This window comes from Tenrec ecaudatus, chromosome 11, assembly GCF_050624435.1.
Source record: "Tenrec ecaudatus isolate mTenEca1 chromosome 11, mTenEca1.hap1, whole genome shotgun sequence".
NCBI lineage: Eukaryota > Metazoa > Chordata > Mammalia > Afrosoricida > Tenrecidae > Tenrec > Tenrec ecaudatus.
In genome coordinates this window covers 101,879,017-101,906,118 of record NC_134540.1, presented here as the reverse complement: position 1 = coordinate 101,906,118, position 27,102 = coordinate 101,879,017, and the positions used below count along the sequence as shown (strand labels likewise).

The 27,102-nt window shown below is 40.9% G+C and overlaps 1 protein-coding gene across 2 annotated transcripts in view; it reads right to left on the bottom strand.

Moving 5' to 3' along the window:
• The window catches only part of FGF14 (fibroblast growth factor 14), a 750,493-nt gene extending 725,716 nt beyond the window's left edge, over positions 1–24,777 (bottom strand). For both annotated transcript variants that reach the window (XM_075562604.1, XM_075562607.1), the window contains exon 1: positions 24,570–24,777. In XM_075562604.1, coding sequence (XP_075418719.1) covers positions 24,570–24,777 — 208 coding nt within the window. The remainder of the gene's footprint in view (positions 1–24,569) is intronic.
• Between the last annotated feature and the right edge of the window lie 2,325 nt (positions 24,778–27,102).

The window sequence follows — 27,102 nt, the reverse complement described above, 5'->3', positions numbered from 1 at the left end:
ACCATGGTCTTTACACTTGCCTCGTAGACTTGTGAACATTGGACATGGAATAAGGAAAACCAAAGAAAAATCAATGCAGTGGAACTACCGTGCTGTGAAAAATATTGACAGTGCCATGGGCTGCCAAAAGAACAAACAGATCTTTCTTAGAAGAAGCACAGTCAGATTCCTCTTTTGAGACAAAATAAGCAAGACTTTGCCTCACATGCTTGGAGCATGGCATCAGAAGAGGGCGGGCCCTGGAGAAGGAATCATTTGGTAAGGTGGAGAAGCCGTGCCAGAGAGGAAGGTCTTCCATGAAGGGATACAGGGGCGGCCACAGCACACTCACACGCAAGAACAACTACGGTGGTGGCACCGCACAGGGCACAGCTTTGTTCCCATGTGCCCAGGTGCCCCGTGGTCTGGAACGGCCTTGATGTCAGCTATCAACAGCCACATAAAGTATTTGAAAGAGGAAACTTGAAACTAAACTTCAAACCCCCAAACAACGTAGTTTGTTTTCCCAAAGAAGAATGACAGCACCTGGAGCACTCAAGTGACAAAGAGGGAACGAGATCCAACTGGCAAAGAGACTGGACACAGGGAGCCACTGACAGTAGTCAGTCACCCGGAGCGTCACCGACAGCCAACTGAGTCTGCAATACTGAAACGATGACAAGACAAGCCCAGCGCTAAAATCAAAAGTTCCAGCAGCAAATTCAATTTTTAAATCTGAAGAAGCCAATGAACAATTAGTTCAATCATGAATTCCCTAAACAGTACAATAATGAAATGAAAAGTTTGCATCAAAATATACTTCACAAAAAACATCATAGGATGGGAACTACCCATAAACGTTACCTTAGACTTTTGATTGAATTGTCGTGAAATAAGACAATAATAAAAGTTAAGTGTAAAATAAACATACCATAAAAGCCTAGGCAATATTATTTTAATATTCCTGTGGGTATAGATAGAAACTAAGACTTCGCTCTATAGAATGCGCAGAAAAATCAGAGACTGTAATACTCCAGCACAGATGTTTGACAATCTCCTGGAGCTCAGGATCCATATAAGGACTTACAAACTGTGTTCGCAGCCAGTCCCACAGGGCAAAATACAAAATGCTCTGGAATTGCAGGCCCTAAAGGCTTAAGAGTAAAGAATTGCTTAGGTCAGAAAGTACAAAACATACTCAGTGAGAACAAGGTTTCTACTAAGGACTCTCTGAATCTTATATTTGGAACTACATATGGATATATTTGTTAAATATTTAATGTACGTATAACATAACTCGCTGTGATTACAACTTTAAAATATTACACGAACGAATTAAAAGTAATTTTAGCACAGTTAACCCACTGGAGAATTCAGGTCAGAAACTAACATTGCTTCGGACAAGGAAATGCAGGGGATGAAACAAACAAATACCTGTGTGATGGAGATTGCCTTGGGTTTTACATTTGTGTTGTCTTTTAACAATTGCAAACATATAAAGGAGGCATTCTCTCTCTCTCTCTCTCTCTCTCTCTCTCTCTCTCTCTCTCTCTCTCTCTCTCTCTCTCTTCCCAGAGAAAGATGCAGGGACTTGAAGTGCAGAGAAATTACAGCTACGAGTCTAATTTGTGTCAACTTTAAAACTTCCAATTCTTACATTGCTATTTTTGTCAGTGAGAAAATTAAAAGCAACAGAAATCATGTTTTAAACATAAAAGTCTCTAACTTTAGTTATCAAAGGAAAGCACTAAGAACACAGAAATAGAGACTGGCCTTCAGACATGGTTACATAGAATTAGCCCAACAAGATGAGCAGAAATGGGAATATGTAGTCCATAGCACAATTAAAGAAAGTATAATTATATGACTTGGGGTTTTATTAGGAGATCTGTCTAACATGTTTAATCGCATAATATGGAGTGAATACAAAAGATTGAGGACCTTATCTGTTAAAAGACATGTGTAGACAAATACAAATTCAGATTTTTAAAATATTTTATTTTTAACAATAATTATGTCATCAAAAGTCACTATAAAATGGTTACTTCTAATTATAGTTATACTCTGAAAGTTAGGTCAGCACTGTTTAAATTAAGATACTTTTTAAATGGCAATTATTTGAAGGATATCAAAAATTTTCTAACCACTTGACTCAGTAAACCTAACAAGTGGCAGGCAGTATAATTCACACTGGAATAAAAGTTTTGCAGACATATCTGAACATATGATTGATTTGTGTGTCACCTGAACACTTGGCCAAGGTGTATAGCGACAAATACATAGCCATGCATACATTGGACAACGTGCCTGCATAGTTGGAACCTGTGAATGAAGACGCCTGTTGGACTGGGAAAACTCGGATGGGCTCACTAAACGAGCGACAGAGAGCGGTAAAACTGCACCCCAACAAAGCCAGAAAACATGGGAGACTCCGAAAAATAATGAAATCCCACAAAGTTCATAATCTCGTCGGTTTCACTCTGTATATGTACGCCCATTTCTTATGATTAGATTCCTAAGATCAGGTTGTTACGTGAAAAATCAGAGTTGCGTGCAAATAGAGGACAACCATATCAGGTCACAAAACAGAAAATGGTTACGCAACTGCCAAGCCACAACTGCCAAGCCACTGAGAAGTGTCGCCCAATCAAGTTTACACACAGCCTTCAACATCACAAACAGTATTACTCCAGACTAACACTTGGACATTCATTAAAGCCAGACAGACATAGTGAATGTCAAAAAAGTTAGATAGTAGGTTTTTGTTATTCTTGTAAATGCAAAATGTCAAACACAGAAATAGTCAATAAGTGGTTAGTAGGGGTATACACACACATGCACAAAAAAAGAAATATCAGAGTGTAAACAGACAAAAAGAAGACTTTTCCTGGGTGTTTAATTTGCATATAAATCCAGACAGAAAGAATAGCATGGTAGCACGGCCATATTAATAAGCCTACCGTCTTCTGAAATTTGAAGATCCAAGTAAACAGGTCAGAAAGATGCACAAAAGCCATTTCATAAAATTTCACTCTTCCCTGGCAATGCAATCGAGAGGAAAAATTATATCATTAAAAATTTGCCAAGGGGTGTAGGGAAATGTCATATTCCCTATTAAAATGAAAATAAGTTGCTGCAAGGTTTTCACTGAAAATACAAGTGAGTCCTTTCTATCTTATTCATATTTCCCAAGATTCAGCTTCCCTTTTGGGTCTATCACCAACGACAGCTTCAAAAGATAGACTATTAACATTAGTCTGAATTTAATACACCACCTCAAGCAAGGGCAAATTGTCCATTTAATCCCCTAGAGTAAAGTCACGACTGTAGTATTCGACAATGTTTAACAACCTGAAAATCCAAACTGAAAAAGAGATCAGAGAGCAAGGATGTCTATATGTACCTGGCTAAACAGCAAAGTCGGGGTTCAAGTTCTCCTAGGATAAGTGACCCAGAGAATGTCCAACAGCTTTACGGGAGTCTTCACTTATTTAGAGTGACATGGCTTTAATTTATTGATAATAGAGTTTTTATCATAGCCCTTTAAATAGTAGCAACAAAGGAATGTTGAAGTTTGGGATGAAACATCCAAAAAGTAAACCCTCCCCCCCCAAATTTAAATAAGCATAGCAAAATTCATTTCTCATAGTACAGTCTGACATTAACTTAAAGATATGTTGACAAATTAGATGTGAATAGAGTATCTTTGTGTAAGTAAAAATACCCATGCTTTGAAGTGAACAAATAGAGGAAGACCCAGAGCAACTTTTAATAATAGATAAATCCATAAAAATGGTTCACTCCCTTTACCTACCTAGAGTTTAAGTACCTCACTTTTCATAAGTGTATTAATTTCTGTAAAGTGCTCATAAGCCAAGCTACAATAAAAGTCGTTATGTACCCAGGGACTCGAAAGTGACTAAAGACCACAGTTAGCATCATGCTTAATGGTGAAAGACCAACTGCTTTACCCCATGATAAGGATCAAGGGTGGGGGGGTAAATTAAATTTTAAAAATAAAATTAAAAGCTTACACTTGTGCCATTTTTATTCAACATTTTACTACAGACTTCAGGTAGACAATTAACCAGGAATATATATATAAGAAAAAGTATCCAGAATAGAAGAATCAGTAAAACAATGTCAATTTGCAGATTATGATTCTATGCATATAAAATTATAAGAATTAAACTAAAAAACTATCCAGATTTATAGACAAGTTCAGCAATGTTGCCAAACACAAACTGAATGGATAAATATGAATTGTTCTCCTAAACCTAGTATGAACCATAATCAGAAATTAAGAAAGCCGTTTCATTCAAATTAAAATGTCAAAGAATAAAATAATTGGGAATAAATTTAAGAAAAGTATAAGATTCTACTCTGAAAACTGTGAAACGTTGCTAAAAGAAATTAAGGAAACAAATGAAAGGACACTCCATATTCACAGATCTGAAGATTTGGTAAAATGATGACTACTCCTAATATTCACTTACAATTTCAGCAAAATATCTATCCAAATTCTAGTTAGCTTCTTTGGAGAAATGGGTGTGTTTATTCTAAAAATCATATGGAATTTCCAGGAACCCTAAATAATCAAACTAATATTGGAAAGGGGAACAAAGATGGATGATTCAGACTTCCTAATTTCAAATTTTACTGCATAAACTCAGTAGTTCAGATTGTGTGGTACTAGCGTATGGATATATATATATAAAACAAAAACAAAAAATGTCTTTTAAAGCCCAGAAGTAAATCCTTACATTCACAGTCAATTAATATCTAACAAGGGCACTAAGATAAACCAACAGTAGAATAAAACAAATAAAGTGTACATTAAAATATACAACAAAACTTGTACATGAATGTTGACAGCAACATTGTGTGTAATAGTTAAAACGTGAAAACTCAAATTCCAATCAACTGATGAGCGAGTCAGCAAACTGTAGTACATCCATACAGTGGACAATTACTCCACATTTAAAAAGAATGAACTACACATGCGTGATACAACATGGAAGAACCTTGAAAGCATTATCAAATGGCCAATAAGCAAACGAAAAGTTGTTCAACATCTTTAGACATTAGAGAAATTAAAGTCAAAACCACAAAGGCATGATACTGCAAGTCCACCAGAATGACTATACTTTAAAAAGCAGTCAATAACAAATATTGGCAAAGATATGGAGAAATTGGGATCCAAACACATCGCTAAAGGGAATGTAGTGGTCCAGCCAATGTAGTGCGACAGGGACTAAGGATCCCAGGCTTTTCTAGGATGAAGAAAATGTTCTACAATTAGAGAATGGTGATAGTTGCACAATTGTGTGAATATACTAAAAAGTACCAGAATTAGGAGCTATAAAATGGGGAAAAAATTATATATGGCGTTTAGCTCAAGGCTGTTGTTACTAAAAAATGCGATTCACAACTCACAATCTGGGTTCAAGGAATATGATGCCAACTATATTACAACTATACCATAAATTATTTTCAATTTCTCGTATTGAAAAAAGTTCTCAAAATTGTTCATGGTATTCATAGAAGTTGTTATTGTTGTTAGGTGCCATTGAGTCTGATTCTACTCGGAGCGACCCTCCGTGCAGCAGAAGGAAACACTGCCCGGTCCTGCACCGTCCTCCCAGCTCTTCTTGTTTCTGAGCCCCTGGTTGCAGCCACTGATTCCATGCATCTACTGAGGGCCGCCCTACCTTTCACCAAGGATGATGTCCTTTGGAGACGGGATAAGTTGGGAGTCAAGTACATATATTTCAAAGAAGTGGGGGTATGCAGCCAGTTATCACTGATTGTGAATCGATGCCTACTTTTTTGTTGTGTCCTTGAACCGGTTATTAAATGGCACTTGTAATCAGAGCGCTCTCTAAGGTGGGTTGCTAGGCAGCCGCCCAATGTGAAACTCAGAAAGTTACATTTCTTACCCTTTTTTTGTAACGTTCCTCTGTGCAACAGCATATTCCAAGCACCATAGCAATGTCCATGCAGTCCACAGGTGTAAAGAATTAGACAGAACTGTGCTTGCAATGTTTACTTAGGTATTTCAAAACTTGTGATATTGCTGATGAAATATAACATTTATATCCCTCTGGGCTTGTTGCTTCAGTAAACATAGAGCGTAAAGAGCAAAGGTTCCAAACAGCCAGAGGACGCCACACGGGCCTTCCTTTCAGCTTCGTAATGCCCCAGATTCCCACAAGGCATTACAAGGGAATTATGCCATTCGTGAAAGTGTTCAAAGAGCTAAACATATTGTCAAAACAATAAGTTCAGCAGGAGCAGAGAGGGTTTTTTCAAAGATAAACATAATATATTCAGAGTAGAGAAGCTGCCTATTTTTAATATATCAAACACAATGTCCATTGTCTAATTGGCACACCTCTACAAAAATGAGATTCTACTCCTACAATGAAAAGATACCTAAAGATAAATCACAGCTAATGATGCTTGGGTAAATGCGAAGAATGCCGCAAGTGAAGACATCAGTCAAGAAGCAATGTGGGAAAACTTTAAAAACATTTCTCATGGTTAACAATCTAGTTTTGGTTACCTCTCTAATTGTTCTTACTTAAATCTCAACTATATGAAATAACAAAGTAGCTTTGGTATATTTCTTTTTATATCTAAAATAGTCATCAGGACAGTGAACTGGTTGTTAAATGTTTAGTGTGTCTCAAGGAATAGAAAATGCTCAAAGAACCGGGAAGAACATGATCAGTCAGCCTTGAAGGATGATAAACAGATTTCCAATAATAACCTATTTTACAACTATTACTGTCTTCATTGTATGATATGCGTTCTGACTTAAAATGGACCATTCTTCTTCTCCTACACTTCTAAAAGGAACTGTAAAGATGGTCATAAACTCTGCGTTCTGTTTGGAAAACTCCAGTTCAAGATAATTTGGCAGAAGTTATTGGAAATGTTATTGAGTGGAAGTTTTTGAAATCATAGATGTTTTGTGGAGCATCTGAGACAGGCAATGTAGCTAGACGCTATATTTATGTTATTGGTTAAACATTTTCTAAGATAATATACAGCCACTTCCCAGTTTAACTTCCCTCCCCTAGGTGGTCTGGGGTGAGTGGGGGAGTGGCAAGTTAAGAAAAGGAGTGGGAGAGGAAAGGGAAGAAAGATGTTTGTTTGTCCTTTCACTACTACCAAATATTTTTCTCTTTAGCTCTAAGACTGATAATTCCCAGAGACCCTCCTATGTTTATCCAACCTTAGTACCCTCTAGAGAGACCCACACAAAGACTAGGATCCTGTCTTACTCATGTATCTCCCATGGGATAAAACACAACATTCTTCTTCTATAAGGAACTCAGTATGTGTTAAGTATTAAATCAACTTTCTGAAATGCAAGAGGACAATTCAAAATGGTGCAAAAGAAAAACAATCTAATAGCTTTTAAAAGAGAGAGACCAACACACAAATGTTCAAAACAAAAACGTCAGTTCTAATTAAATGTCCTTTCTTGGCAGAGCCACAGAAATTAAAGGTCCTGCTATGATATTTCTCCATGTCTACAGTATTGAAAGAGAATCCGTTAAATGTTCAGCCTGCAGATAGATAATATTCATCTGTCTTGTTTGTCTTATCTAGCCATAATTTCTAAACAAAGTGAGGATCGATCTCCGAAGTGATCACAAGATAACTAATTTTAACAGTCCTGGAATCAAGGCTCTTATTTTTCTCCCACTTTATCAGTGAAGGATTTAAAGTATAAATAAACAACCAAACAAAAATATAACACATTAAAGTATTGATAATGAAATAACCAGAGTTTCCTCCTTTTCATTTCAGATCAATAAGATATAAACCCTTAGATTATAATGTTTAAACTATTATCGCTAAGTATATCGAACCACATGCAATGGGAACCAACAATGCCATCTATCTTAAAAGACCTACAGTGGCCGCATGAAAACCCAAGCTAAAGACGTTTGTTTGGAGAGATTTTGTTTCCTCTATGTGAATTTCTAAAGAACCTAAAGCTTTATTACCTAATTTTTTTCTCTCTATTATTCCCTAATTTTCATAATATCTGTCAGGACACTGAGAAATCAAATATCAGGCAACAGGGTAACCCATAGAAAAACATATAGCACATAAATTACCATACATCTTGAAGTTCCAATTCTGCTACCTGCCTGGTCTACTTACTTGAGAGAATTTTAAAATACTGGACCAATTCATAATTACCAATATCCAATATGTTTGACTAGGAAACTGACAAACTATGAATATCTTATTCAGTCATTACATCATGTTCTAGAGTTCCAATCATTCAGTTTAATTAGCAATAATCTCAAACTACTTGAAAACTATTGCTTATTTTTAAGATATCTAACAAAAACAAACCTCATGTTATGGTGCTTCTCTGTTGCCTTGGCAAATACTGCATTCGTTATAAATTGGAGATTTGTGAGACGCTGCATTGAGCTCCATTTTTCCAACAGAATTTACTAACTTCTGATCTCAGTGTCATATTTTGATAATTCTCACAAGACTTCAAATGCTTTCATAATGCTGCTTCATCCTTAACAAACTTCCATATAGTGTAAAAATGGCTTTTTTGCATTGAGACACCCAAAATTTTGTAAGTCACTTTACTGAATATCTGCATTATTGCAGTAGCTTTGAACCAAACCCTCAATATTTCCAATATTTCCAAAGTGTACAAGGAAAATAAAAAGGTAAAATATATTTTAACATTATTTTTAACATTAAGACTATCATCATAAAAAGAAACCCCAACTGTTATCAAGATACACAGAGACAATGTTTCCTTTTACTTGGGATAAAAAGAATAATAGGGCAAATTCATGATTCATGCAGTGAGTTCAATGATCCAAATTTTCTTTCTTCAAAGCTCTCTACAAACATACTTTAGTGAGCACTAGAGATATTTAGAAAGTACCAATCTATTTGTGTCAATCCATATTAAGATCTGTGACTGCGATTCTGATGTGCCAGAATTTTTTTCTACAAAAAGGTTCATTTTAACTTTTATTGTTATACAAATGCAACAATCTTACTTAACTCCACAGCATCTAGATGTGTAAGTATGGTTCAGTGTCCTATTAACTTTCTTCTAGTGTTTTTAGTGTTTGATTAAGTCATCTTACATGCTGAAATGGCAAAATTCATAAGGTTTATACTGTTAATTTAATGAACAGGTCTTCTACGATTGCTATCACTATCTAAACTATACACCTTCCACTTCTTGAGGGAACCTTAGTAGTGTAATGGATTATATTTTGGACTGCTGACTATGAGTTTAGAAGATCAAAACTACCAGCTGCTCATTGGGGGAAAGATGAAGCTTTCCATGCCTGTAAAGATTTACAGTATCTAGAACCCACAGGGGCAACGCTACTCTGTCCTACATAACTATGAGTCAGAATTGTTTCAATGGCAGCGAATTCGGATTATTCCCCTTCTTGAATGGATAACGCTTATCGCTGAATAGAATTGGTTCTGGAAAATGTAATTATTGATACGAATCATAGTTATAAGCAAAGAAATTGCAATAGCTGCTTATGAAATATTATTAGTTGCAGCTTTGTAAAATTTAAATTGCCTTTAATGGTTATCTTAATAAAAGTTACTATAATTCACAAAATATTTTACAATTATTCTTAAGTGTTATGACATCCAGGATACAGGTATTTATTTCATAAAACATCTCAAAAGATTAGAGAACCAAAATTTATTCACAAAAATTATGCTTTTAGCAAATTATTCCTTAAAGCATCTCTCCATTTAAGCAATGATCACTAAAGGTTACTGACAGCAAACTGGAATGCTCTAAGATAAAATGTAGTCCAAGCTGTTAAGAAGGTCCTAATATCCAAATAGTCTACAATATGTTTGGTCATTCTCAGTTGACTATCTGCATCTTTAAAAATTGGTCATTGTCAGAGAGATGTTGTGGGAATGAGTATTGGACTTGAAGACCTTAGACTCAAGGGAGGGCAAGGTCAATTGGCATTCCACGGTCCATAAAGACAATGCTCTACAGTGAGTGAAATGTGAGAGCTCATGGGTAGTTTGTCTAAGGTATCCAGAGAAAATAAGAGTAAAGAAAATCAAAGGCACGTGGAAAAGATTAAGAAAATATCCATACATTTACAAAGAAGATGTTATCATACTTACTACTCAAGTTGAAAATCCAACCCATTAAAATCAAACATGAAGAAATTGAATGTTTCTACCATCTTCTGTAGGCTGAAGTTCCATTGATAATTACTGATTACAATGTAACAGTCAGAAACAAAGAAAAAGGATCAATACTTGAAATAGAGAGAGTTGATGACAGAAACAACACTGGATATTGAAGGATAGAATTTTATAAGACTAACCACTAATTCATTACAAATACCTTTTTCAATAAAAGGTAATTTTAGCAGACTATGGATTTCAACAGATCAAATACAGAAGAATTGAATGGACTACATGAGTGAATATTAACAAAAAGTCCCTTAACAGAAGCTTTTAGTTTACAAAATGAGCATAAATTGCTAATGCAAATTCTATATAGCATGTAATGACATGGATGAATCTCAAAAACATTACATTAGGCAAAAGAAGACCTGATGAACTGTGGGATGACATCAAGAACACCATACAATAAGAAAGAAAGAATGCATTAAAAAGACAAGAAAGATCAAAGCAGATGTCCGAGGAGACTGAAACTTGCCCTTACTTGCGCAGTAGCTAAAGCAGATGGAAGAAAAAATGAAGTTAAAATTGCTAACCAGAAACTTTCAAACAATAGCTCAAGAAGACAAAGTAAAATATTAAAATGAAATGTGCAAAGACCTAAAGTTTAAAAAAAAAAAGGACCACATACTCAGTATATATTAAACTGAGAGCACTTAAAAAAAAAAAAAAAAAACCAATGGATAGCCTTTACAAGAATGTAAATCCCAGAATATGATATTGGGCTCATGCAGAACCTGTACATGGATCAAAGCAATTGTGTGAACAGAACAAAGGCATACTGCATGCTTTAAAATCAGGAAAAGGATGTCAGGGTGGCATCTTCTCACCACACTCATTCAATCTGTATGCTACATAAAAATAAGCTGGATTATGTGAAGAACAATGGGATATCAGGATTGCAGAAAGCTCATTAACAACCCTCAATACACAGATGGGCACAACTTTACTTGCTGAATGTGAGGACTTGAAACACTTGCTGATGAAGATCAAGGATTGTAGCCTTCAGCATGGAGTACAACACAATGTCAGGAAGACCAAAATCCTCACAACAGGATCCGTGAGTAACATCGTGATAAATGAAGGAAAGTTTGTGGTTGTCAAGGATGAGGTCTTCCTTGGATCCACAATCAATGTTCATGGAAGCAGCAGTCAAGAAACCTAAGCAACCCCTTGGATTGGGTACATGTGCTGCACACGACCTCTTTTAAGTTTTGAAAACAAAGAGGTTACTTTGAGAAATAGTGTATGCCTGAACCAAGCCATGGCATTTCCAATTGCCTCGTAAGTATGGGAACCTTTGGCATTGAATAAGGAAGACAAAAGAATGGATGCATTTGAACTTCGGTACTGGTGAAGAATACTGAAAGTACCATGAACTACCAAAGAACAAACAAATCTGTGTTGGATGAAAAACACCTAGAATGTTCTTTCGAGGCAAGGATGGCGAGACTTTTTCTCATGTACTTTGGGCATGTCAGGAGAGACAATCCCTGTAGGAGAATGTCATGCTTTGTAAGGTTGTGGTGCCGCTAAAAAGATAAAGGCTTTCAACAAGATGGATTGACACAGTAGCTGTTCAAAACTAAGAGCAATTGTGAGTATGGAGCAGGACCAGGCCATGTTTTCATCTATCATACATAGTCACTGAGTCAGAATGGCTCAATGGCACCTAACAACATCAAGCAAAAGAGGACAGACTTAAAAAGTGAGGACTCTGGGATGTAAGGCCCTATGATAGTCTAAATCAATGGTTCTCAACCTTCCTAACACCACGACCCTTTCATACAGTTCCTCATGTGGTGGTGACCCCCTCCAACCATAACGTTATTTTCATTGCTACTTCATCACTGTCATTTTGCTACTGTTATGAATCGGGCAACCCCTGTGAAAGGGTCGTTCGACCCCCAAAGGGGTCGCAACCCACAGGTTGAGAACTGCTGGGCTAAATTAAGGCAATAGGAATCACATATGATTTCTTCTTGAAGAAACTTTGGGTGGAAATTGAATAGTAAGGGGAGAGATCTATCAAGACTCTTTTATGCCTTGGAGTGGTACTTACTAGAATGTACACATTTATTTAAATTCATCAATTTATACCATTAAGAGGTATACATTTTAATGTGTATAGATTATTGTATTTATTGTCTCAATTTAAAACACCGTTCAAATTCTAACTATGTTGAGATCCATTTCATGGAAACATAAGCAAACAGTGAGCCCCTCAGGTGCATTCTGGGAAGCATCAGCTTTAAAGAGGCAACTGCAATCTACTGACTTAATGTGTTCACCTTGGAGTAAGACTACCTGGGCTTACACTCAGACCTGTCAATGACTAGTTGGATCATCTCAAAACAGCTTCTTGTGCTATTGTAGGCTTGAGCCTCGTCACATTTTAGTATGAGTGGAATAGAAATACTGACCTGTGGATATGAGACTGTGGGCAATAGAAGTTAAGCCCTAGTACATGGAAACCACTCACAAATTACTCTTTATTTTTTACTTGCACCGCATCAAGTGATGACATTATTCAAAATATTTGAGAATATTTTTATTAAAGCATAAATAGATAATGCTTTTAAAAATTGTGAACACCTAATAGTGCATATTCCATTCATGGGAAAATTAAATAGAACATATATTTATAATAACCCCAAACATCTAATCATTTAATCTAAGCAAGCACTAGGTTGAAACTACAGTTCTTTTAAATGTTAATTTGAAGCCAAGGGGGGTGGGGGAGGATAAGTCAAATAAATGCCATGCTGGGTAAATGTCTCAAGTTCAAAGAGGTGTGTCTCATTTTCTTTCTAACAACTAAACCATTATAATTTTGCTGCCTTCCCCCACCCCCCAATGCAATGCATGTAAATGTTGAAAGTATAACAGACTATTTACCCAACCCGGCATAAAGAGAAAACACAGGAAAAGGCAAAATCCAGCATGTGATGGTACAAACACAGGGACCACATGACAAAAGGGCATGGATTCTCCACAAAGAAAACCACGTCTCTGAAGCAAAGAGTAGGGTAAGGCACCAGCCTTCATGAGCCTGCACATCAGGCACACTCTAGCTTGTGTCACAGGCTAACGCCCCCACCCTCATGTAAAAGTTCTTCAACACTGGGTTCTTTAGGATTATTCATGATGTTCTAAAAGAAAAACCTCGCTGCCTCGGAATATAATCAGACTCAGAATGACCCTGTAGGACAGGGTAGAAATGCCCCTGTGGGGTTTCAAGACTGCAACTCTTTGCAAGAATAAAAAGCCTTGTCGTTCTCCTGTTGAGTGGCTGGTGGTTTTGAATTGCTGACCTTGCAGCCCAATGCATAACTACTATGCTATTAGGGCTCCTAAAAATATAAGGAAATAAAAATAACCAATATACAATCATGATGTAGTTTTTATTCTACATTAAGGTTTCTGCTGCAATGTGAAAATGTGTCCAATAATTATATCCATTGTATTCGCTGTTTGCCCAACATTTAACATTTGCTATTAACACATCTAAGAGATGAAGAAATCTTCGTCATTTAATTGGCATATGAGTGAACACATTACTAAGGTTAAAGCAAAAATTATGAAGTCACAAAGGGCTATCCCCTCACAGAAGGGTCACAGAGAAGGGATTAGTCAACCAGGACGCAGTATAGCTCCAATACAACACCCAATATTCCTCTGGTTCCTTGACTGGAGCGTGTGCACAGGTACAGATAAGAGCTCACGACACACAAATCCAGGAACAGAAATGGGAGTAGTGATACCAGGAGGGTAGGGGGATGCTGGGGAGTGGAGGGGAGGAAGGGGAAACCTATTGCAATGATGGACACATCACCATCACCACAGACAGGAACAACAGGAACCATGGGGCAGGGGAGGCAGAGATAGATGTACGAATATGAAACTAATCAAGGGGTCATGAGGGTCAGGGAAGGGAGGGGAAGAAAGAGGAGCTGATACCAAGAACTCAAAAGAAAGTAAATTTTTAGAAAATAATAATTGCAACATATGTACTAAGATGCTTGAAATAACTGATGTATGAATTGTTATAAGAGCTGTAAGAGCCCACAATAAAATGAGCATTTAATTTTTAAAAATTAAGAATTTAATAGAAAATATAAATCCCTAGAAACACAAGTCATTGGATAAAGGAGGCAGAAGAAAGCATTTGGACTATTATTCTCAGTTTGCCACAAAAATAAGAAATTGGAGTAGAATGATGGTGGCTGCCTAATGTTTAATCAAGAAACTGACTCAGGCCTCCCAGGAAACAGTGCACTTCCTTGGCTTTAGAACATAACACCTGGTGTACAGTAGTAAGTAATACAACTAAAGAAGATGAGTTTCAGACTTTGAAATAAGTGGCTGTTTTTTGAAACCTACAATTAAGGGACATTATTTTGTTTTACTCCTTCACTCTTATTCTCACATTTACTTTTTTTAAGTACAACAGTGTACCATGAGCCCCACGCAGGAAGTGAAAAGAAGAAAGATTACAATATACAATCCCTCCCAAAGTACATTTTATGTAGGAAGCAGCGCTTCAGAATACGTTTCCCTCACTTCAGCGATCCACTGTAATTGTGCAGACAACACATGGTTACAATGGAAAAAAGGGCGCTTTAATTACAACTACATTCACTTCTATCTGAAACGCAGGTGCACACACTTACATATGTAAATTCCGTAAAGTTCATACTTCCTTCTCCTTTTCTTACCAGACCTGAATATTTAATCTGGAAATCTGACTGTAATTGCACTACTTGACTCCTCAAACGGAAAAAAAGAATTGTGTACAAAAACATCTGTATTAATCAAAAAATTAATATAACAAATAATTTTAGTCTTTGCTTTGCTGTAAAGCCTTCTTTTCACCCATAAGAATTTTCAGGTTTGAAGCCAAGGAAATGAATTATTTATCCCCAAGGAGCTCTTCTAGAGCTTCTCAATTAAATTTTAATCCAGAAAGATAGAGTTGGCAGTGTTTTCTGCTTGCTGTGGACTAAGACTTCAGGTAGAGGGATCAGTGTCAGAAGCTCCAAAGTTAGGGAATGGCAGAGGGATGCCATGGAATCCCTCTCTCTGGACTTTGAATTGGGGAAGAAGGAGAGGGAAGAGTAGAATTTTTGGATGGGAGCTTTTTGATTTGGATAACGTGACCCTGATATTCTGATTACTTGCCAATAGAACTTAATTACAAACTTACTTTTTGTTCCTAGTAGTATCACTGATAGAACTTACATTCAGAGCTACTTCAACCACATGGCAGCCATTAGTTATCTAAAGGGTAAATCCAATCATGCCATAGAACACATGAGCTGTTCTAGATTTCCTTGAAATCTATAGCTGTCCTTCGTACTCATTCTCTTTCACATCCCTTGAACCACAAAGTATGCACACCCAGTCCTTTCCCACCTGGCTAACATTCTTGACTAAATCCAAACGTAGTCCCTCAAAAAAGTCTTCCATGCTGTCTTCTTTGATGTTATAGCAACTTTTACTACCTACAATTCATACCATATATGACACTAAAGCTATCCCCTTCTTAACCTCTCCCAAAAGTTCCATGAAAAACTCTTCTCTCGCCCTTCTATGTCCAACACAATTAGAACACAATAGTACTTTTAAGGGTTTATTGAATTAATAAATCAGAAAAGAGTGATGCATAGGACCTCTTCAAAGTGTGGGAGGGCAAAGGTGTCACTTTGAGGGCTAAGGTGCCAAGACCCAAGCCCTGGTATTCTCAATCACCTTATGTGCAGGTGAAAGTTAGACTATGAAAAGGGAAAATTTTTAAAAGGGGAGAGTTAAAGAACTGATAATTTGAATTAGGTCTGGTGTTGGTGAAAACCATTGACTACCATGGACTGGAATAAGGACAACAACAAAAAATATCTTCAAATATGGCCAGCCAGATGCTCCTGACAAATGAGTGTGGCAAGACTTTTGTCCCCTATCTTTGGACGTGGTGTCAGGACAAGAGGCCAGTCCCTGGGAAAGGACCTAGTCCTGGGTCAAGGAAAGAGTTCAAATAAAGAAGATGACCATCAGGGAGACAAAATGACATGGTGACTGCACAATGGGCTCAAATCTGACAATTGGGAGGATGACACAGGACAGGTCAGCGGGTCCTTCTGTTTACAAAGGGTGTCTGGGAGTTGGGACTGACGCATCATGCTTAACAACTCGGCTGAAAAACAGCAAGTGGGCCTAACAAAAGGGAAGAAAATACTTCATAAATTCCAGAGTGGCAATGGGCTTTCAAATTAATTTATTCAACTTAAGTTTAAAAGTGAAGATTTTAAAAAAATGTTCTATGTTGATTTTGCCCAGTGGCCCTAAGATAATATAAGAAAAGGAGAGCAAGCCAGTGTGGACAATGTGTGTCTAGGGCTATAAGGGAATACACTAGATATAATGAAATGTCATCGGTGGTGTCCTGGGACAAAACAGCATGTTCCTTCTCACAGGGCTCAAGCTGTTGCTACCTGTGCAGGTGCAGACCATTCTACCTGTCACCCTTGAAAAAGAGCACTTTGCTCCGCATCCCTAAAGTCGCCCCATCTCCTTCTCAAGTTCTCTGGTTTTAGGATACAATGTCACCACCCTCAACAGTTACAAGGGGAAGGTGGGGGAGGGAGAGTGGGGGATTCTCTTAGACTCAGGATTGGATGGAAAAGTTACAGAAATTTAGAATTAAAGAATCCACTGTGAAACCGGAGGTCCCCTGCACTCCAGCCCCCAGCCCTGCGTCGTCTCCCAATGGGAAGAGAGCCAGTCCCCCGCCGGGATGCCCTCGGTCTCCCCGCCCAGGCGCCCACCGGGGCCCTCGTCCCGGCAGGAGGTCCGGGCGCGGGTCAGCAGCTGCGCGCGCAAGCAGGCGGCCACCTGTGCGCTGGGACCGCCACTTCCGGCGGTCAACGGAGTGACCCCTCCGCTGCCACCACCCTGCCTCCACGGCGGCACCCTGCCCACCGGCGGAGCCCCTCCCCGACGCCTTCCAACCCCCTCGGTTTCCATAGCGATGGCTTCCCCGTTCGCCGCGCCCCTGGAGATCCCTCAGGTCAGAGGTCATCTCCGTGGCAACGGGAACTCGCGGCGCTACGGCGGCTCCGACGGGCCGCTTCCGCCGCCGCCGCCGCATTGCGTAGCGAGCCCCCGACGCGCCGCGGCGACCGCGCCGGCTGCGGAGCTCCGGGAGCCGCGGGCGCCCAGGGACCGGGGCCGCTGCCCGCCGGCCGCCCCGCGTGAACGCGGGAGCTCGCGCCGCCTTCCTGCGCCCTCCATGCAGGGCTCCCTTACGACGTTACGACGCGGAACCGGACACGGGGCTCTGCAGAAAAGGATGGTACGCGTGTCTGGAAACCACGCGGCTTCCGGGGGAAACGGACTTCGGCCGAAAACCGTGCATGCAAGCAAACTTCTGGTTTCTGAGTACACAGACTCCTCCGCTGTCAGGCCAAGGCCAAGGCCGCAGCGGCCGGGCCGCTAAGTTTCAAAAAAAAACTCACGGAAAGCTAAGTCCGTGAGTTCAGGCGTTACGAAGTTTAAGGCTAGGGCTGTAAAAGCGGCGAAAGTCCAAAAGATACCGTCAAGGCTGTACCTCCTTTCGAATCACCTGGCACTCAACTCACCCACTGCCACGGAGCCAATTGTGACTGGTACTGACCCGAGGGTAGAACTGACCCCGGGTTTCCCAGACTAAATCTTCCTGGCAGCTGAAGAAAGTCTCCTTCCTGTGGTGTCAAACTACTGACCTTGTGTTTAACAACCTAACAAATACCCCCTGGGTCAGTTGCCTTATTAAGCACTTTACTAGGAGCACTGGTAGTGTAGTGGCTGCTTCTTGGGCTGCTAACTGCAAGGTCAGCAGTTTGCAACCAGGAGCTGCTAAACTGGAGAGAAAGATGAGGCTTTCTACTCCTGTGAAGAATTCCGGTCTCGGAACCCACTGGACAGCAGTGAGTGTGGTTCCCGGCTTCTATCAAGCACAACCTGCACACACAAGGGTCCTTGTTAACGATCTTCAGAGAAAGATGCATTTCAAAGCATCCACTTTTCAAATCTATGCTAAGCGTTTTCCTTTTTTAAAGGAAGAAAAGTAATGTTTAAAATATATATATATATATATATATATGGAGGTCTAGTAAATGTGAACCAAATGGCGCCCTGATATTAACAGTGCCAGGAGAGAGAGAGAGATGCAAGAACAAAAGCCTTGACCCTTGAGCTTGTATTCTGGGGGTAAAAGGGCCTCAGTGTGAAAAAGAGTACAGGCCTTTGAGATTTAGAATGGATAGGCTTGTAAATCTCAGGCCAAGGGAATGCTTACAAAGTCAACTTCTGGGTGTCCTTTTACCAGAAATAAAGAGCAGGAGGTCAGGACCAACTCATTAAAGCCACCAAGTTTGAGTCTTTCACCATGCAAAGCCAGCAGATCACTTGGTACTGCTGGAGAAGAGGCAGCGTTGAGTCAACGTAAAATAACCCAACTGATACTGGCAGTGACACCCCGCAGTTCACCTCATAGAGCACCCACTTCCTATCCGTATGTCATTTAAAAAGCTAGACTGTGCATCAGCTATAGCATACTAAGGACAATTGTGTCCAATGGTCATTAGATGACTTTCGTAGATGATGTTGGCAGGTCAGAGAAACCCTTAAAGTATACCCTGTCCAGAAATGCATCATGCCTCCTTTTGCCTTCATCTTTAAGAACACCTCGGGAAGCGATCTTTTTGCTCCCCTTCTCACCATCCTACCTTTGACCTTCTGACGAAAGCAGATTAGTTCATAGCAACTAGTAGACTATAAACAGGAAGAAAGAAGAGTGGTGTCCTTCAAAGTCACACTAGCAGATACACTAGAGCATCTTTACACATAAGAGACGCACCTCAGGGCCCACGTTCAACTTAACAATGGACTCTGGTACATAATACACAAAGTCAACGCAAATTAGCCACTAAAACTGCCCCGCTGGGCAGGTGGCTGTGTCAGTAGGTTATTTCCTCCACCTGCAGTCCCTCCTGGAGGTGGGGTTACATTGTGCTCAAGGGTTTTGCTCAGATGAAGAGCACAATTCACTCAAAAGTTAAGAGAGGAGCTTCTGATACACTGTTCAAACATCCCAACTGTTTCCCCTAAAGGCAGAAGAAACTATTTTGAATAAATGCTTCCATTTTGAGGCAGCTACAGAGTATTTATAGAAAGCTTCTCAGTCAATATGCGTGAGGTATGATGCCAAAATATGCAAAGGAGCAAAATCATTGGTGGTTGTCCTTGTTACCATATGTATAAAAACACTTCATGAAAGATTCCAATGTTTGTGTTGCTAAGACATGGAAGACTGGGTTTGAACGTTTTTAAAGCAATGGTTCAGTGTGGAAAATATGAAGTAAAGTATAGAATAAGCTTTAAAGTTTTCTGAAGGCAGTGCATTATTGGAAAGAATATTCTCAGTTATTGATGTCTGTGATGAGACCAGGCTGGGAAGGTAGCTGTCCATCCTAAGTCACCTTCATTGTGAAAAATAACATTTAGATGATCATGCATAGAATCCCACAATTGTTAACTTGAGCAGACATTTCCAAAGGGAGAATGAATTTTCCCCAAATCAAGTCCTTGGAAGCCTATCCCAAATGCTATCTTGTAGTTCATGGTATGGCACTGTGCAGCTGAGCATAGTAAAACTTCCTGGATGGAGTCCATGGCCATCTCATATTACATTGCACCCCACTCCCAAGCCAAGCATGTTAGAAGGTGGAGAACCTGTGTGATGCTCCGGCTCTGAGTCTAAATTTGAAGTCTGTACTGAAGTGGTACTCTGTCTGGAGAGGCAGAGCTTGTGGGCCATTTTGCGGCTCACCCAGCTCTACGGGAAAAGCCAGCATGCGTCCTCAACTGGCTGAGAATGAAAAGGAATTTTTTAAAAGCTTATTCGTATTTTCTTTCTACTTCCCCTATTCCCTCACTTAATAGAAAAATAAATCATAACAGCCTCGATACAAAGTTGCCAAAAATAAAAGTATCATGTTTTAATGATTAACAGTGATATGCCTAGCCCTTTTGACACATAAAACAGCCTAGTGAAAGGCAACCATCGAGTTGAAAAGTGCCCAAACAAGAAAGGAATATAATGTGATCACAGGCTCTACTGCTTCTTATGTGGCAGACAGGGAGGCTGGGTTTAGTAAATGAAATACTCAGGTCAGTGAGTGTGTGGGACTTTCTAAATGTGTCTTCAGAACTAGGTCTAGGGCATCTACTGACACCATTGCTCAATAGCATTCTCTTAGATTACAACCTGTATTCAAATTCAGGCTTTTCAAGATCCTGTCAAGCCATGGAGTTTGGAGGTATTGTCGGTGGTTAAGTAATGGTATCCATCTGAGGACCAGCGGCTTCTTTTGCTTATATTAGGTACCAAAGGAGGCATGCCCTAAGTATTTGTCCTTGTTGTGAACTCATTTTCAACCACATTTCTTTCTCTGGCACCCTTTCCTGAAAGTTCACTGACTTAGATCAGATCCCAAACCAACTTGTGGTCAGTCCACACCATCGTTACTACTTTGAACAAGCCTTTCCAGCCTTCCTCCTGACAAAATAAGTCCCTTAATTTAGGATTCAATATTTAATGATTTTTCAAAAATATTCACCTTGCATGACGCAAACAATAAAATGTGAAGCAGGTAACATTTATTCGAAGTACATAGTTATTGCTCTGCTAGCAAAGCAGGGGAAAGTAGGACATTTGTGTGTGTGTGTGTGTGTGTGTGTGTTTTCCCTGCTAATTGCAACTGTAAGAAATAAGAGGTTTTTATGACTACAGAAAGTTACTGAATATCTTGTGATTTTTAAGCTCTGGCAATTTACAATTAAAAGCATACACATTACAAATATATTTTTCAAGTTCTTTTTCATATAAATTACAAGGATTGAAATACAAAATCAAAAAACCTATCTCATGAATACCTCTTATTTAAATAGGTAAAGAACCCTTGGGATGTAGTTGGGAATGAGATGGCAGCAAGATGACCCATTCGAGCCCACCAGCACTCCTCTGAAGACTAGAGGTGCTTTCTGCTCTTGGAAATATGTACATTGTCAGAAACCACAGGGAGCAGGTCTACAGTGCCCCGTAGGGTCGCAAAGAGTTAGAATAGACTCTACGGCATGGGTGCAGTTTATTTAAATAGTTTCCAGCAAAGTAATATGTTTTTGATGGATGCATAAATTTGCCCTCAAATTCACAACTCTGTTATCTGAGTGTTCTCATATCAACCTGATCATACAGAGTTCTCTAACGTTCATCCCAGGAATCCTTGTCCTAACTACTAATACATATTGACAACTTAAAGAATTGCAAATAACTAGTAAATTCTTCCATAACTTTCAAATACAAGGGGAAAGAAACCTAATCGTTGTCTCAGAAGCTATAAGAGACGCTTTGCAGTAAATGATGGCAGTTAGTCCTGGTATGTGGCAGTATTCTACCGAGCTTCTTCATTTGAAACCAGTTAATTGTCCTCTTTTTAGTTTTAGGATAACTTAATAGGTAGTAATCAATCTGTTCATTTTGGTTGTAACCGTTAAGAGCAGTTTAGTCTTTGTTTTCTTTTAATCGCCCAATTAAAATCTTAGTTATACAGCTATCTTGGGATCAAAAAACCTGCAAATGAGTTTTGGCTTTATTTTAAAACAGAAGGAGAATGGATCTGAAGGGCCAGACATGCGTTTGATTCAAGCTCGAGAGGCACAACCATTAAGAAGGTGAAATAAGTTTCATGACACATTCATGCCCCGTTTTAAGAAATATTTACTAAATGCCCGACTCCCATATTGGAATTCTAATCTCTGGTGATCTCAGACTGAACTGTCCTATTAAAAACAGTTGGTGATGTTGCTGGCCACACCTTGTAATAACCTATCAATTCACATGCACGTACTTTAATATTCATAAACTGCTAAGTAAATTGCTCTGGGACTAGGTTTTTGACAATTTTCTAAATTTTTTAGTAAGAAAAACAAAACAAGGTCTATCCCCCCGCCCCCCAGAGATGAAAGGGGGAGATGTGATAAAAAGATCTTGAATCCTGTGTAGGGGAAACTAATTGTCCCAGTGAAACTGTTTGTCAGAACAGAAAGGAGGACAGGGAGGATAGAAAGAAGGAAAGAAAGAAAAAAGTACAGGGACCAGCAAAGAAATGTACTATTCTGTACTGAATTATTCCCTGCTCCCAGGGCTATACAAGGATTAACTTTAAGGCCTGAGACAAATGGCCGAGTCTTCTAAAACAGAGTTTTTACAGCATGTCTTTCTCGGAATGAGCCAGGTCTCTTCACAGAAAGACCCAAGAAGACTTCAAAATCCAATATGTCTGTCCTGTGAAAGTGTAATCCTTTCCAACTGCAGCTGCTGGTCCCACTTTGGGAAACCCTGCAGAAAGGGGCTTCACATTAAGCTGTACGATCGTGTTGTGGGTGTACCCTGGGTGCTCATAACCACTTCACCAGCCCGTGTTACGTTGGCTGCCAGGCTTTGGGGTACACCTGAGAGCTAGATCAGAAACGCGAAGGTCCGAGATAACATTGTTTTCTCCTTGGGTAACTCTTAGGATGGGTGGTGTGGTTCAGGGTTGCTATGTGCTGAGAACTTACAGGGAACGAAGGGTCAGAGGACTGTGGAGGAGGGAGGAACAGAGGAGGGTGGTTAGAAAGGGGATGGAGAAGAAAGCTAGAACCCAGAAATGACATTTCAGGAGCGTGGCAAAGAGTCCACCGCAGCCCCAAGCCCTGGACAGTCCAAGGCTACTTCCAGAAGCCTCCAGAGTCAACCCAAAGTGCCAGCTCCGAGGTCACGGCCAGACGTTCTCTGCCTGACCCTGCACGTTTCTCTCCTTTCGGGCGGTCCAGCAGCTCCTCAGCTGCCCCTTTGCTGCAGGAGCGGTGGCCGCCAAGGGTGCTCCGCCTGCACCCCGCCGCCTCCGTCCCCGCCCACCGACACTCCCCCTCTGCCTCCCTCCCTGCGCCCCCGCTGAGCGCCCCCGCCTGAGCCACAACGTCTTGGCGTTCTGGAGGATGGAAGGCAGCAGCCACTTGCTGCCGGGTCACCGGGGCTCTGAGTGCCAGGGGCAGCGGTGGCGAGCTGTGATCTACTACACCGCAGTGCCAACGTCAGGACTCTCCCGCGCTCCAGCTGCCACTGCGGGGGGGGCCGGGCGCCCGCCCCTCCCCTCAGCGCAAACCCAAACACTGGGCCCTGGGTCCCTCCCCACCCCGGACGCAGCTGGGGGCCTCCCCGCACCGCCAGCTGCCCCCGCGTGCAGCCTCCAGGGAAAGGCTGCGCCCAGCCTCCTCGCCCCGCGCCGCCACCGGTGCCACCACCACCACGCAGTCCCCCGGCCTGTCCTCCCCCCGCCCCTGTCCCTGGCTACGCGGCTCGTCCCCAAGCGCTTCAGACTAAGACACCAGAAAGTAAACCCGTGAGATTCCACTCCCAGATTCACCTGCATTTGCATTTCTTATATAATGTACTGCAAGTTTGCCCGTTGGAGCCCTTTGGAATCGGGGCGCATGATCACCCGCGCCCTAAAGCAAGGACTCAAGGGCCCTGTTCATCCCACCCGTAGGACTCAAACGCAGGGACTTGATACTGCTTTTTAAAAAAATGACCGTAAATGGCATCTATTACAGGGGCTGGGCTTCTCTCTCTCTGGTCTGGGTTTCCCTCCAGGCATAAGCCCCACTCCAGTATCCCCAGAAGGCAGGATGTGTCAGAGGCAGACAGAGGGAATGAGTTAATACTTGGGCACCCAGAGCTAGACGGGGGAGGGAGGCGGGGGCTGACGGAGGAGCTGGGACAAGAGGGAGGGAGACCTCTTTTACTTTGGTAAGGTGATAGGGTGGCGAATATTGTGCAAGCTCATCAGAAAGTCTGAAGCAGGTTCTCGGTGCCTAGCTCTGACTCCAGAACCTGCAGCAGAAGTCAGGAAAACTCCCCCTTCTTCTTCCTGGCCCCTAGCAGAGATTCATCTGCCATGGGCAGAAACCTTAAGCCAGAGCCTTTGAATATTCCAGCAAACATAGGCAACCCGATAGAGTTAAAAAAAAAAAAAGTTTCCTCCTCCCTCCAAGTGATGGATCCAAGAGATGCCGATCATGGTTTTCAGGTTCCCAGACGCTGATCCAGCTCTTCCTTGTTTAGTCATGCAACACCTCTATATGCAACACTGTCCTGGTTCCTTTCATGATTGCCCTGCCTCCTGCAAAGCCCAACTGCAGCTCTAGCCCAGTGAGCAACAGACAGGTCAGGATGAGGAAAAACAGAACATGATACATGTTTTGCTTACCAGTTGGGTTCTTGTTTTTCTTAAGACTCTTGCCACAAAGACACTGCAGCATATGCGTTCCTTTGCTGAAAATGTTCCAAAGAAACCACATTGATTTGGGCGAAAAGCAATCCAGCAGCTTAGACACCCTGAGAAAGAAGAGATCCTTGTGGTTGCATAATAAAAATTTGAAATCAGTTCTCCTGAAGAGGGGCACCGGTTTGACCATAGGAAAGACGATAATATTCCGGATCTTCTCCCAGTTTTTCCCCCTCACGTGGTCTATTTCTTTGAGACTTCTCAGTGATGGTTTTTTCTCGGCCAGGGTGAATGATTTAGTCCCCCTTGATCACCACTGGATTCTTACCGAAGGGTCGGTGGGCGAAAAAAAAAATCCCTTTTCAGCGTGAAGCCAAGCACAAAAAGCAAAGAAATCCCAACGGAGACCAAAACTAATCAGGGAGAACAGGAATACACAAAAGATCCCCAAAGAGAAAACCATAGCCTTCTACTGGATCGCTATGAGGACGGGTGGCTCTGCAGAAGCCAAGCTGGAGTCATCTTATTGAGAGAAGACTGCCATTGTGGAGCCCCTAGGAGAGAAGAAAAGGGGAAAAGGAAAAAAAGGGGGGTGGGGAGGAAAGAAAAAAGAAAGGAAGAAAAGAAGGAAAAAGAAAAAAAGAGGGGAGGGAAAAAAGCCACCACACACACACACACCAATACCACCTCCTTGGAGACTGAGTCTGACAGCCGAAGACAGCGCCTCTCCTCCAAGTGTCGGCTTTTTAAATTTTTTTTTTCTTTTAAATAATCAATCGCCAGGGATGAACAGGATCGGATGGAGCCTGCAGTTCTCAATCACCGCGTAGAAAAGATGCCAATCGAGGCGCCCCCTGCCCTTGTTCGGCTTGTAGTAGGTAGAGAGCGCCCCAGAGCCCCGTCCTTCTTCCTCGCGCTCTCCCAGGTTCCAACGACAGGGAGCATGGGGAAAATCTCCCCTCCGGATTGCTCGCCCAGCCTCGACCGCGAGTTACAGGCATTAGAGGGAGGAGGAGGAGGAGTTGAAGTTTGCATTGAAAAGACTGGCTTTCCATGACGTAGCCACGTGCTTTCAGACCCGTCACCAGTGAGATGCTTCAACCAGCCCAGGGAGGGCAGTGTCACCGCAGTCTCCCCGCTCCTCGCGCCCCCGTGCCTCCCACGGCCAGGACCCAGCCCCAGCCCCAGCCCCTCGCCCCTCTGCGGCCAAGCTGGAGTCGCCTTGGCTTGTTGTTGGCTCTTGGAACCCAAGACGTAGCACAGTCTTCTGCTCAAAGTGAATTTCAGGGGTGGGGGGGGGAGGGAGGGGCGGAGGAATCGCGTTTATAATTAGGAAACCTTAGAAAACAGACGCGTAGGGAGAAAATCGAGAGAAACTGGAGTTCCATACCATTGCACGTGGCCAGAATGCATTCCGCCTTTTCCTTTTAGAAAGCATCACCCACAACATTAAGGAAAACCTTTTCGGGTTCCTTTAATTCCTGTTATTTGAACCATACTCCACTGTGCTCTTTGAAAAGCACCAACTAGGTAGGTGGCAAAGGTTTATGTCCAACAGCAGCCTGCTTCCAGGGAACTGGGTAAAATGTAGGGGTTAAGCCTGTTTTGGTGGAGAGGGTCAGAGGCACATGACAAGTGTATGTATTTCCTAGTTCGCCAAACCAGGATCTTCAAATATTTTGCTCAGAGAGAACTCTGCTTAAATCAAATCCTAATCCGTTGCTTATTTCTGTGCCCATTAAGTGGGCTTTCATTAAGTCAGCCTTAATTAACTTCTCATCTGTGCTTGTCATCTGCCAATAACCTAACACAATGTTCACCAAGGTAATATACTGTTTTCCTAATTTTCCAAAAAATAAATGCATTAGGACAGAGTTTGGGGTTTATTTTATTTGGGAAAATTGCAGTGCATCCAGTAACATAAGCTATCACACATAAAATAAAATACCAAACTCCAGCATACTCAGGACTCAAAATCAAACCCATACTAGCATTTGGGGGGAGCTGAGGATATGGGAGAGACAGTCCTGAATATTCTCATTCACTCTAGGTAAATTAAGGAAAGTTATGTGAGAATCCTTCCACTTTATGGGAAAATCAGCATGAAATTTTGATTTTCATTTTAAAGTAGATCTTAGATATTCCATACTGATTTCAAAAATTAAAAATTCTGACACTGCTGCATAGTATATCATATGACTTTGCATAGCATTAGATTTATTTTGGTGGAGATGATAGAAGATAAAATTTTAAAGAAAACTATTTGATTATCAGTTGTTAAAAATGAAAATTTAATTGACAACTTTCCTGCCTGTAGAACCTTTTAGAGGCATACTGAACTTCTAAAATTTGCATTCAATATCCTGAAACTTATGGGGAATCATCAGACAGTTTTAGTTAAGAGAGAAAAAGAATTTAAAATGAGTAAATTCTATGAATGTTAAGAACTGGAAAGCTAAATAGTGAAGATGGTCTTGATTAAGTTAAAAAAATTACTCAACTTAAATTCAGTTGG